General features: G+C 41.6%; 3 protein-coding genes across 3 annotated transcripts; all 3 read left to right on the top strand.

The window, feature by feature from the left end:
* The first annotated feature begins 144 nt into the window (after positions 1-144).
* Positions 145-1,444, top strand: LOC135596478 (serine carboxypeptidase-like 35). Its single transcript, XM_065088522.1, has 5 exons — positions 145-382; positions 451-558; positions 648-836; positions 911-996; positions 1,163-1,444. Exons 1-5 carry the CDS (start codon positions 169-171, stop codon positions 1,442-1,444), a joined length of 879 nt encoding a protein of 292 aa, XP_064944594.1. The 5' UTR covers positions 145-168.
* On the top strand, positions 1,441-2,265 carry LOC135596476 (serine carboxypeptidase-like 35). Its single transcript, XM_065088521.1, has 3 exons — positions 1,441-1,619; positions 1,742-1,837; positions 1,926-2,265. Exons 1-3 carry the CDS (start codon positions 1,441-1,443, stop codon positions 2,218-2,220), a joined length of 570 nt encoding a protein of 189 aa, XP_064944593.1. The 3' UTR covers positions 2,221-2,265.
* A 9,008-nt stretch (positions 2,266-11,273) lies between these two features.
* On the top strand, positions 11,274-13,244 carry LOC103971672 (UDP-glycosyltransferase 82A1). Its single transcript, XM_009385753.3, has 2 exons — positions 11,274-12,068; positions 12,158-13,244. Exons 1-2 carry the CDS (start codon positions 11,498-11,500, stop codon positions 13,123-13,125), a joined length of 1,539 nt encoding a protein of 512 aa, XP_009384028.2. The 5' UTR covers positions 11,274-11,497; the 3' UTR covers positions 13,126-13,244.
* Positions 13,245-13,411: the final 167 nt, after the last annotated feature.

Genomic DNA, 13,411 nt, shown 5'->3' with positions numbered 1-13,411 from the left:
TCTGTTACATAACGCATGTCGAGAAGAGGCGCCAATACCTGTCATCGGAAATTAGGTTCTCCTGTTGTTTCTTCCACCCTTTATAGATGGAGCGAGCAAGCTTAGACAGCAGGTGGCAAGAATACGGGGGTGTCAATGATGGCATTGTCTTATGTGCTGGTGTTCTTGATGGCAGCTGTGTCGATAGAGGGCACTCGGATGCGAAGACTGCATCCCTCGGGGGAGACTGATTTGGTTGTCGGACTTCCGGGACAGCCGTCGGTAAATTTCAAGCACTATGCTGGCTACGTGAGCGTAAGTGAGCATAGATCTCTGTTTTACTGGTTCTTCGAGGCCATGGAAGCACCCGCCACAAAGCCCTTGGTCTTGTGGCTCAATGGAGGTTAGCAGTCGCCAATTATCTCATATCGGATGAAAGTAATGCCCATCATTACTTACCCAAATTTGCAGGTCCTGGATGCTCATCTGTTGCTGGTGGAGCTATCAGTGAGGTTGGTCCCTTCCTCGTCACAGATGAGGGCTCTGGCCTCAGGTTCAACCCGTACGCATGGAACAAAGGCAAGCGTGATACTGTAATCGTACCTTCTTTTCATGATACACATGTTCTGCACTGCAGCTCGAGTTATCTTTCATCCTTACCGTTGCAGTCGCCAATCTCCTGTTCCTGGATTCTCCGGTAGGAGTGGGATTCTCCTACTCCGATAGCTCATCGGATGCAAAGAACCTGAACGATCAGATAACCGCAGAAGACACACATGCTTTCCTCATTTACTGGTTTCTCAAGCATCCCGACTTCAAGTCTCAGGAGTTGTACCTCGTCGGAGAAAGCTATGCTGGTACATCAAACAACACAATAGCTGTTTTCAGTAAAGATAAGTGATCGAATATTGTTCTGGATAATCATTTACAGGGCATTATGCACCACAACTAGCAGAGGTCATTGATGAAAGAAACAAAGGAGCCAAGGACTCGTACATTAATCTTAAAGGCCTTATGGTAAGACATCAAATTTCAGTTATAGTGCTTTCTATATTCGACTAGCTTGCAGATTTCTGGCAGTCGAAAAGCAGATGTGCAGATAACCATGTCAATCAAGAACTGCAGAAAAATTAGCATGTTTAACCATGTCAATCTTGTTCCCTTTCCGTCTGTGATCTTGTAGATTGGCAATCCATTGATTGATGTCGAAGAAGAGCTAAGAATTGCAACCATAGACTTTGCTTGGAAAAATGGATATATATCAGACAATTTGTACCAGGCTGCAACCACTGCATGCACACCAGTACCAGGCAGCAACTGCCCTGAGTTGGTATATGAGGTCGAAGATAGCTTCTCGGATATTATGTTTGGCATCTATTCCCCGACATGCTCCAAGTTCAACACCATTAAGAACGTATGTTTTTCCCTTGCTCCACTGGATACTGCCAGTATATTTAGGCGATGAGTAACACGACATTATGGTTTGGGATTCAGGAGATAGGAAGCGGACTGGCGACGGAGGCAACTGGGTATGATCCATGCTCGACTGACAATGCAGAGGTGTATCTTAGCCGGGAGGATGTGCAGAGAGCTCTACATGCCAACCTCACTCGTCTACCCTATCCATACTCCTTTTGCAGGTTCAATCATTTCATTTCATGCTTCTTCAAGATTCATTTTTCGTTCTGCTCCTACAATTTGCAAGGAGAAAAACCTATTAATTCTTGACACAGATATAAGATTTCTACTTTGGTTGGTGCAGCATGGACGTACATAATGCTTACAACCAGACGGTGCCGACAGTTCTTCCGTTGCTTCGTAAGTTGATAGATGCAGGCTACCGCATGTGGATCTATAGGTATTGACTTCAAACCCACCGCCGCCTCCATCTTGTAAATGAACCTCTTACAAAATGCTGAAAGCTGTGATCGTGCAACATGGGACAGCGGTGACACCGATGGACGTGTGACGATTCCGGTGATGAGGCGGAGCATCAACAAGATGAATCTCTCCGAGAAGGCGTGGGACAAGTGGGGTGGCTGGAAGAAGTGGTACTATGAGGCTCAGGTGGCCGGGTGGATGGTGGAGTACACGGAGGGGTTGACGTTCATCACTGTCCGAGGGGCCGGGCACATGGTGCCGGCTTTCTCTCCTGGCCGCGGACTCGCTCTCATCTCCAACTTCTTGAAGGGGGAGCCTATGCCCTTCAAAGATACCCAAAGCAAAGACACAATGCACTGAAATCCTGTGTCTCCGTCGACGATAAACCAAGACGAGATTGTAGAAATATTCGGCGTGATAGTAGCAATGTAGTGTCCTTCGTTCAGACATTCGAATGGTGCAAAGTACAGAAGAACAGCGGTTCAAGCTCTTTCCGCTCCGTTCCTTGCAGAACTTGTCTCACTTCTTTGATCTCCTTTCTACCAGCCTAAAAATTTAAAGCAAAGATCGGATGAACAGATCAATTAGCATAAAAACAAAAAAATAACAAGGGTGCCCAACTTCATGACAATTCAGAATTGGCAGTGCAGATCGTTTCAGATCGTTTAGCATCACCACAAGAAGGATGCGAAAGAAAATGTGATACATATGCTGCCAACATAATGTTACCGACTTAGCTGGTTTTACCTAAGTCATGCAGCACCCTTATGTGTCCGTCCGTAAATGTCAATCTCCTATGGTCCTTTAGGACCTACAAAAGATAAAATGGGTTAAAAAGAACACCTCACTCGGGATCCACAAACAAACATTCTAGGAAATACTTTATAGACAATGCAAATTACAAATAGACTTTTTAAGCTCTTAACAGTTACACAACGAAGGGTCAAAATGATCCACTACAGATCGAAAATCTCTGACAAATGTCCACATGACACAATCTTTATTTACAAGCCTAAAGCGGCTATCAAACCCAACTAAAATGAGACTATTAAGCCTTCGACCGTCCCTCTACATGCTGTGCAAAACATAAACATACCAAAAGATACGGACATACATAAGCATTACATCAAACATCCTGTTTAGAAGTTTATCCGTGATAAATCCGGGTTTAGGTTTCTATGAAAAGTCGAAACATATACATGACATGGATGCCTAACAATATTGTAAACAATAACAGATGTGAAATCAAAAGAGAGATACAGATGCATTCATTATGAGACACGTCCGATCTGTGAATATGCTTGTTGTTATGTTGACTGATGGAATCAAGCGTTCCTGAATGGCACATCAAACTGCAACTATCACAATTTTACTTGCAGTTCTTTTGTCTTCATTGAATCTTTCATTGGGTAATATATTTCAATTTTTGGTTCATAACATAATCTTATGTGCGAAACATATAATTTACTACTACTCTTGAAAGAGCATTGAGATATTCTTTTATAAAAATACTCTCCGGATGTGGAAGATAATAAAGGTAAATTGTTTAAGCAAGCAATCATCATTAATACTCATTATTATGTTATATGAAACTAATTATCTATGAATTTTAGAAGTGACTCCCCTGATTCATCACTCCCATGAGAAAGTAAGAAATATAGTCCTTCATAATTTACAGTCAATCGTCCCACTTTTATCGAACACTTTAAGAGGTGTTTCTCTATACCAAGTTATACTCCCTTTTGCAATGAGGAGGCTTTGCCGACGAGTACAATTGACGGGGATTAGGGTTACACTCAGTGTAGTATGATCAAGTCCCCCTTTTGATGACATTTTTTGAACTGACTCAATCAGAGCGTCTTATGTAAACTTCCATCATCGAATAATTATAATTACTTAGGAATGAGAAACAATATGTGAGTAGAATCAAGAATGAGCAAGAAGATCATTACTATTTCTAGAGAGGGATAAGGTCGGGCCTCTTCTTTCGAGGGAGAGGATGCTCGCCCTAAAGGTATAGGTGACATCGTGTGAATCGTCACACCCTCCCGTCGGTGACTCTAATTTCTTTTGCTTTTTAACACCCTCAAATATACTTTTTTTACATTTAGCCCCTTACCTTCATTGTATTTTCATATTAAAACCTAATAATCTACATGGATTCTATCTATTTATACTTTTAATATCTATTTTTCTACCTCTTCTTATTGTCAATATTAATATATTTTATTTTATTTTATTTTTTTATTATTTATAGTAATAGTATATGTCTAAAGCTAATTATATATTACTCCATATAGTTAGCTAGTTTTAGCATTTCGGTCCCTACATTTTAAAATATTATATTAACATTTTTATAGTTACAAAAGTAAAACATCTAAATCTGATTTATCCTAATGATGCTAGTTTTACCGATAGAAACATGAAAACAAAAGGTAAAATGATAATTTTAATGTTCGAAGGCGGATGACCTCGATGGTGGTGAATATTACCATTATAGGCATCAACTAGCATTGCAAGCATCAACACCGACATAGTTGCCTAACTACCTTCGACAACGATAAAGTTCGCTCTCACCGTAACGTCACCCGCCTTCACGAGGAATGTCACCGACCTTATTATTGCTCGCCCCATATCACTTTACATTTGCATTGATGCTAACACAATTATCAATTATCTGAATATAGACTCGTAAACCTTTCTTTTGATAGATTATTCGAAGAATGTAGAGTAAATTTGTCTATCTAAACTTCTATTTCAAATGACCCTATAGATTCTATAAAATAGGGATCGAAATTTCTAATTTTTGATATTAAATTACTTATAAGTCTCTGTTGGAAATTTTGATTTATGCAAAATTCACTTTGTTGGAAATTAGACTCATAGATTTTTCTTTCAATATCTAGATTGAAATATTTGGTGTAAAAGTATCTATCCAGTTGTTTATTGAATCTGACCATATAAATTCTATAAAATAGATATTTTGTTCTCTAACCTTTGGTTACCAAATCATTTGTAACCCTTTATTAGAAACTTCGATTCATATTAAACTTATTTTATCTGAAAGTATATTAAAATATCTTTCTAATAACATATTCTTTGAGTAAATTAGATTATAATTGATAATTTAAATTATTTATTCAATGTATCTCTCAAATTCGGTTAGAATTAAGCTTTGGTCGATTTCGCTTATTCTTATTTCATCTCTCCGAAAATTGATTTCATCTGGCATTCTTTCTTCATTTATATTTTATATTAATACTTTAAATTCTTATATACTCTTATTTTTAAATTATTTATATACTTAAAATCTATTATGTAAAATTTATATCATATCGCATTGCTTCGTATGGGCACATCTATATTGCATTGTTCCGTATGTGCTTCTGATATGTGCCAAAATCCTCGTATAATCTTATTTTTCTTTTCTTTTAAATTTTAATATATTTGAAAAAGATTATATTTGTATTGTATTGGATCCTAAAGGCACATGTACGTTTTGTTATTCCGTATGTGTTTCTAATATGTGCCAATTTTATTGTTTACGATGTCCTTTTATACTTAGGTGTTTGTGAGGTAATGTGAATCTTTACTAGAAATAACAAAGGGAGTTATGCTAGAGCCCGCGATGCTCTGCCAGCCTCCTTTGACTTTACTAAAACGTAAGTGGATGGAGCTCCCAAACATGGGAGACTTATGTTTGGTAGTCATCTAGAAATGAATGGACCATATTATGTATGATCCTACTTCACTTTATATGTATTTGATATAATATCCAGAGCTTTGGTTATGTACTTATGTATATTTGATATGATATCCAAAGTTTTGGTTATATGTTTCTATATGTGCTTTGGATAAGAATAAAATGAATACAATATCAAATACGACGTTTGAGTTTCTGTTTCGTATTTGTTCTTTGATATGCTCTAAAATATTTCTTATGTCATTTATGTTGAATCTCGTATTTTGATGATGAAACTACTTGATATATGTTTATGATTTAATCTACGTTTTGAGTGACGCGGGGTGCTTCGATAAGGATGAGACAATTAAAGCAGGAACATCATGTTGTGCCGGAGGAACATGTCAGAAGATTGGACGTCGGGCCGGTGGATCGGTCGACGTATCGACAGAAGGCTTCGGGCCGTGGACTCGGGCATCGGGCCAAGAAGAGCGGGTATTGTGCCAAGGATATCGGAGTTGCGGAGTCAACTGGCCGATTGGGCAATAAGCTGCAGGAAAGGACGATGCGCCGAAGAATCGGACGAAGCGTCGAGGGACCAATGACATGCAAGACAACTTGGTTAATTGCTTAGGATTAATTGTCTCGATCGAAGTTTTTGTTTTGAGTGTGCAGGATTGACTACGATGAAAGTAAGAAATGCAGCAGGAGTTGCGCGGGAGTCATGACAATGATCACGTTGGGAGTTCGAGAGCTCGACGGAAGTTCGGACAGTCGTCGGAGGTTCTGCGGGAACAAATCCGAGAAGTCCAGAAGCTTGGCAAAGGAGATCGTCGGAACTTGCCAAGTGGATCGTCGCAGTCCACGAGTTTGCCGGAAGTCCGTAGGAGAATCACCGAGGGTTCATCGGATGATCGACGGAAGTTCGCCGGAAACTCGCCGGAAGAAGCGAGTGACGCACCAAAGCAAGCTGCAGAATATGTCTTAGGAAATAATCGTAGTTAGCACTTTGATTAAGTTAAAAATGGGAGGTGATCCCATTAGCTTAATCTTGGGGCAATTGGGCCCCTGAAGAACTCAAATTGGGTCGAATGGTTCAACCCATTCGGACCCAGGTTGCTGTGGGAGGTGCAACCGCCCAGGCAGGGAGGTAGCACCGCCCAGGCTATGTCTCCCAGCGAGACTGGGCGGTGCAACCGCCCCAGCCAAGAGGTGCAACCGCCCAGGGCTCAGTCTCCGAGCGAGACTGGGCGGTGCAACCTCCTCTGTCAGGAGGTAGCACCGCCAGAGCTCAAGTTTCGAGCTCTGCCAGGCGGTGCAACCTCTCCAGTCAGGCGGTGCAACCGCCTGAGCTCAGTCTTCGAGCTCTGGCAGAGAGGTGCAACCGCCCCTGACAGAGGTAGCACAGCCTAGAGGCTCAGTCTTCGAGCTCTGCCAGGCGGTGCAACCTCCCCAGTCAGGAGGTGCAACCGCCTGATCCCGGAATTCCGGGATTTGATCGTTTTGAGCTCCAAATTTGAACTGGGTTGGGGCCTATAAATACCCCACCCATTCAGCACTGAAAAGATACAGAACTACACCGAATTCTTGATCTTTTCTGTGATTCTAAGAGCTCAAATTTGTGTTAAGTCCAAAAGTTCTCCTCTTTCTGTTCTTCAAGTCTTGAGTTGTAAAGAGAGGAGAGAAAGGTTCTGTAAGGGTTGTCTCCTGAGCCCGTCAAAAGGAGTGAAACTGTAAAAGGGCAGTTGGCCTTCGCCTATTGAAGGAAGGCCTCTAGTTGACGTCGGTGACCTCGTCGGTAGAGGAAGCCAAAAGTGGAGTAGGTCAAGACTGACCGAACCACTCTAAATCTCTGGTTTGCTTTCATTTTGAGCACTTTATCATTACTGCAAACCTCCTACATAGCTACTGCTCTCTGCGCTTTTACGAACAAGTTTCTAAGTTATGTTCTTTCCAAATCTGCATTCAGACGTAAATCGGTGTTTTCGTACAATCTCTACATTGCGGTTTACACTTACGTTTCGATTCTATTTATAACTGTAAACTGTCTTCTGCGCTTTTACGAACGAGTTTCTTTGCAGTTTACGTTTACGTCTTGATTCTGTTTATAACTGCAAACTGATTTCTGCGCTTTTACGAACGAGTTTCTCTGCAGTTTACGTTTACATTCCATTTATAACTGCAAACTGACTTCTGCGCTTTTACGAACGAGTGTCTAAGTTCAAATCTTTCCGAATCTAGGTTTTGACGTAAAACTGTGTTTAGACGCAATCTGCGCTTAAGACGCAAACTGCGCTTAAACGCAATCTGCGCTTAGACGCAATCTGAGCTTCGACGCAATCTGCGCTTAGACGCAAACTACACAAACTGCGCTTAGACGCAATCTGTATTTAGACGCAAACTGCATTTAGACACAAACTGCATTTAGACGCAAACTGCGTAAACTGCGCTTAGATGCAAACTGTGTTTAGACGTAAACTGTACTCAATCATAAGTAATCTTAGAATCGGCTTTTGCATCAAAATAGTTTCTATCAAACAAACACAGCTTTCGTTTTTAATCGCTGAAAGATTTCCGCTGCACTAATTCACCCCCCCCCTCTTAGTGCTCTCGATCCTAACAATTTATATATTTTAAAATATTTAATTTATTATTGATATGCTCCAAAACATTTCATACACCCTTAATATGCTCTAAAATGTTTCATATGCCGTTGATATACTCTGCAACATTTTATACGCCATTGATATACTCTGAAATGTTTCATATACCTTTGATATATTCCAAAACATTTCATTCGTCATTGATATTCTTCAATTACTCTTTACTCTATTCGTTTCGTTATTAACCAAATATGTTTTGAATGAAATGACATTTGTGATTTTGTATGTGATGAAATAATATTTATGAATTCTTGTATTTTACCTTGCATTTCGATACTATGCTTGTTTGAAACGGCTCCTTTTGCTGTTGACATATTTGTCATTTGCTGAGCTTTTTAGCTCACTCCGTTGTTATATAAATCTTTTAGATTAGCTTATCACTTATCGAAAAGTTAGCATTAGACTTGGAGAACTATTTATAACTGTGGGCAAGTCTTGTTGGTCGTTATGTTATTATTGTATAAGTGTGTTTTGTATGTAATGAAATGTTGTCGACAGATTTGAATTGATATAACGTATAAAAGTTTTAAAACACCTTTCACGTTTAGAATTTTGAAAAGTTAAGTTTAATTTGTATAATGATATGAGCTAATGAAAAACGTTCGTTTTGTGATTATATAGACTCACACACTCATGGATTTATGATGTGCTTATTGTTTTATTGAGTTTGTTTCAGATTTTATGAATCATTGAGTGATGTAGTATATGATTATAAATTACATAGGTTTTGGTGGATGTGAATTTTTGACTGAATATTTTTTAGTATCCTCAAACGTTAGTTTGGATCTGGATGATTGTTGATGAAACTTTAATACTATCGATTTAAGACCTCTTGAATGTGATAATTCGGGGGGTCATGACAGTGGCCGTCATGGTATTTATAACAAAGATGGTGGCCACCTCGTCACTGACCCGTTCGGCAGATCCTAACCTCAACCCGAAATTGGGATCTATCTCTTTTTTTTCTATTTTTCTATCTCTTCTTATTGTCAATATTAATATACTTATTTTTATTTTAAATATATTTTTTATTTTATTATTATTTATAGTAATAGTATATGTCCATTATCTCAATTACAATCATGGAATCTACCATGATTGCATATTGATGTCAGTTAATCTTCATGTTTAATATTCTTTCAAGGAGAATCCAAATGTGACAATGACCAAAGTTTCATGACTCACATGTTGACACAATTGAAAAGTCAAACAAAAATAAAGAAAAAAAGATATGTTGGATGCAAATGATTATTCCATTAGATATTAAGAATGTTGAGATGCAATGTGATTCAGTGGTATGATTATGAGTCTGTGTGCTGCCATGGATGGAATCATTGTTGAACAGTGATAACATGTGCACATGAAGCCACCAGTTGACAAAACAAAACAAAAAAAAAAAAGCACAAAACCCAAAGCATAGTAAAAAATTAATTTTTTTTCCTTCTTGAAAGGCTGCTCAACTTCTTCAAACAATGAAATTATTGCCTCAATTGGCTGTCTTCAAAAAGGGAGCAGCAAATGGTTGTGATCTTGGAAGAATATATATAAATAATTGGAAATCATAATGGCTGGCATATCTTTTGTTTATATAAAATTAAATCAAGAGTCCATCTAAAAAGCTTGTTATCAATTGATTAAAAAATCCTAGGTTTTGATCTTAGAAAAAAATTGTTAGCATTTGAATATAGTTTGAATGAATGATTAGTAATCATCCAATCAAAAGTTGTATTAGAATTTGATCTCAAGTTATTGATATTAATTAATCATAATCTTTAATAACTAACTTGTTGGCACCTTTAAAATAGAATTAATCAAAAAATTCATTATCAACCTTTATTTTTTTATTTTTAATTAAAAAAATGTTTGACACTGACTTGTTAACTTTGTAAACTCAAATTACTGATTTAAAATTAAAGTTAATTATAATATACTGATCAAATCATATATTTTTGATTTTTTCTTATTCAAACTTCGGGCTTGGATATCAATTGTGAATAATCAAACTATTAACTTTGAGTTGCATTTAAAATATTTAGACTAAAGTTAATAGTAATACATCAGACTCTTATAAGTCAATCTTTTTTTTATACAATCAATCTCTACTCGTTCCCCCCAACAAAAAAGAAAAAAAAAATATTTTGAAGATAATATCCATGAAAAATATTAGACCAAGTTAACCAATATAGAACGAAGTTGCCAAGAACTAATCTCCGACCTCCACCTAAAGCTTCAAAGCTTCATCATCCACTTCTTTGAGACACATTGTTGCCATTGAAGAGAAAAGAAGCAAGTTTCACATTTGCAGGCCTCACTGGTGCCAACTTGCCTACCACCACCACCTGCTACATTTCAAGTACTGACATCTTCCCAGAATGAGTTCATCATCATCAACCACTAAAACCCATCAATTCCACAACTCATGGCTCTGTTCGACAGTTTCTGCTTGCAAAAAAGATCATACGCCTACCTCTGATACCCATCAAGTACTGTTCACACTCAAAAGCTGGGAAAAGAGAGAGAGAGAGAGAGAGAGAGAGAGAGAGAGAGAAGCGAAAAAGGAAAGGCAAGAACTTTGCCACCAAAAAGCTATGAACCAGATTGCTTTTGATCGTAAAGAGAGGCCACACACTCTGTTTGACCTGCTGTTGCACCTCCTTTCCTCACCCCAGTGGTGCAGGTGACTCGAACATGTGCAACACGCATGGACCTCCATGGAAGCTCCTCAGCCACACTATTGCAGGAACTCACCTTTGTTTGGGACAGGTCTCTTTCAGGGAGGAGTGGGGACGCTTCACCTCGTCTTATCTCCTTCGGAAGAACGGCGAAATGGATGATGATGGCAAGCTCGACAAGAACTTGCACATGCTGAATTCTCTGCGCCACCTCCGGAACAGAGAACAATATTCATGCCACCAATTGACTTCGATATCATAAATCAGCTGGTACGACACTGCCCCATCGTATTATAATACATGTATGTAAACACATACCTATATATATATAGCTGCAATCGTACTCATGATTTGTCATCTGTACAGAAGAAATCAAAGTCAATCGATGCGTGCATGTATCAGAGTTGCAGGAATACTCGTTCTCTGCCTTAGGAGGGAAGTTGTTTGGGGATTTGAGCATGCTTGCCATATCATGAGGCAATGTGCTGCCGACTTAGGTATCAGCACAAAAGAAATGGAAGTCAAATCAGCAAAGTCGTGTCCGATATGGAGCCACAGTAGCTCGGAATGCTTCTTCATGGCTTTTAGCTGCACATAGAATAAGGAAGTAGAACGCTGTGATGTGGTATTGTCGTCATCTGCAAGGAACAAACCGGGTGTCGAACACCGCTCCTGCAATTATAAATGAGAGCGAGCGCAACGGGGAAGAAGGCAACAGAAGCGAGGAGTGGGGGATGCGGCCGAGGGTTGTGCTCGTTCCCTTCCCGGCTCAGGGGCATGTGTCTCCCATGCTGGACCTCGCCCGGGTCCTCCATGCACGTGGATTCGAGGTGACGGTGGCCGCCCCGGACTTCATCCACCGGCGTCTCGCGGGCCGGGCCGATGATGGGATCCGGTTCGCTTCTGTTTCCAGTGGCCTCATGGCGGACGACGGCGCGGCGCCTCCGGACTTCGCGGCCATCGAGCAGGCCATGGAGAGCCACATGCCCGCGCATCTCGAGCGCCTGCTGTCGCCGCCGGACGCTGAGGCCATCGCTTGCGTGGTGGTGGACCTGGTGGCCTCGTGGGCGATTCCGGTCGCGCGGCGGTGCGGCCTCCCGGTCGCCGGGTTCTGGACGGCGATGCTGGCCACCTACCGCGTCATCTCCGCCATTCCGGAGCTCATTCGCAGGGGTTTCATCTCTGAATTCGGTACGACCACTACGTTCTCCTGCGTAATGATACTGTGGTTACGATGTCGACCATGCACTAATGCTCGTCTTCTTTGCCGTTGATGGTAGGTAGTCCGCTGTCGCATCAGCCTCCGTGCCAACATGACGGGCAAGAGCAGGCGGCGCAAGAGCTGACGTTGGAAGGGCAGGCGAAGCTTAGCGCGAGCGACCTGCCATGGCTGGTGGGCAATCCTGCTTCCCAGAGGTCAAGATTCGCCTTCTGGCTTCGAGTCATCGAGCGAGCTAAATCTGTCCGATGGCTGTTGGTCAACTCCTTCCCCGAGGAAGGCGGTCGCCGTGGAGACCATCATCCCCCGCTTCCAAGCTCGCAACCGCAAGAACACGACGCGCCGCGGACGCTCCCCGTCGGTCCACTGGAAGCACACGGCGGCGACGAGAAGACGCGCGGCAACTCCCGGTGCAACCTGAGCATGTGGGACGAAGACCAGAGCTGCCTGGAGTGGCTGGAGAAGCACCCGCCGAACTCGGTCGTGTACGCGTCCTTCGGGAGCTGGGTGGCGCCGATCTCGCCGGAGAAGATCGCGGAGTTCGCGCTGGGGCTGGAGGCTGCGGCGCAGCCGTTCCTGTGGGTGCTCAAGGACGAGAAGCCATGGCGGGCCGGTCTCCCCCGCGGGTTCCTGGATCGAGTCGCGGGCTACGGCAAGGTGGTGGCGTGGGCGCCGCAGGAGGAGGTGCTGAGGAGCCCCGCCATCGGATGCTACCTCACGCACTGCGGGTGGAACTCGACGTTGGAGGCCATACGACACGAGAAGAGGCTGTTGTGCTACCCCATCGCCGGCGACCAGTTCGTGAATGCCGTCTACATCGTGAAGGTGTGGGGAATAGGGATCAAACTTGATGGCTGTAATCGACATGCCATAGAGAATGGCATCGGGAGGATCATGACAGGTGACGAGGGAGCAAAGGCACAAGCAAGTGTGCTGCAGCTGAAGAAGAGAGTTATGGGGGAGGAAGGGAGCTCTGCAGCCGTTGCAAGCCTCCAATGCTTTATAGATACGATCAAGAAAAGCATGTAATAATTGGATCAGCTTGTTGATATCAACTGTGTACTGCTCTTGCTTTCACCGGGTCAAATTGCACCAGGTTTTGCTGCAGCCACAAGCTCATCAATCGAACATTGTTTGATTCATCATCATCATCATCTTCTTCTTCTTCTTCTCTCTCTCTCTCTCAAGATTTGAGCTGCAAAGTGAAAAGTGAAGTTCAAGACTATCTGGTCAACGACAACACCAATGTGGGGAGTAAGTTCTCCTCCAAAATATAATAAGAAGATTGCATAATTTTATGAGACTAGATTTGGTA

This window comes from Musa acuminata, chromosome BXJ1-11 (assembly GCF_036884655.1).
Source record: "Musa acuminata AAA Group cultivar baxijiao chromosome BXJ1-11, Cavendish_Baxijiao_AAA, whole genome shotgun sequence".
Taxonomy (NCBI): Eukaryota; Viridiplantae; Streptophyta; class Magnoliopsida; order Zingiberales; family Musaceae; genus Musa; species Musa acuminata.
This window is presented reverse-complemented; position numbering and strand designations above follow the sequence as displayed.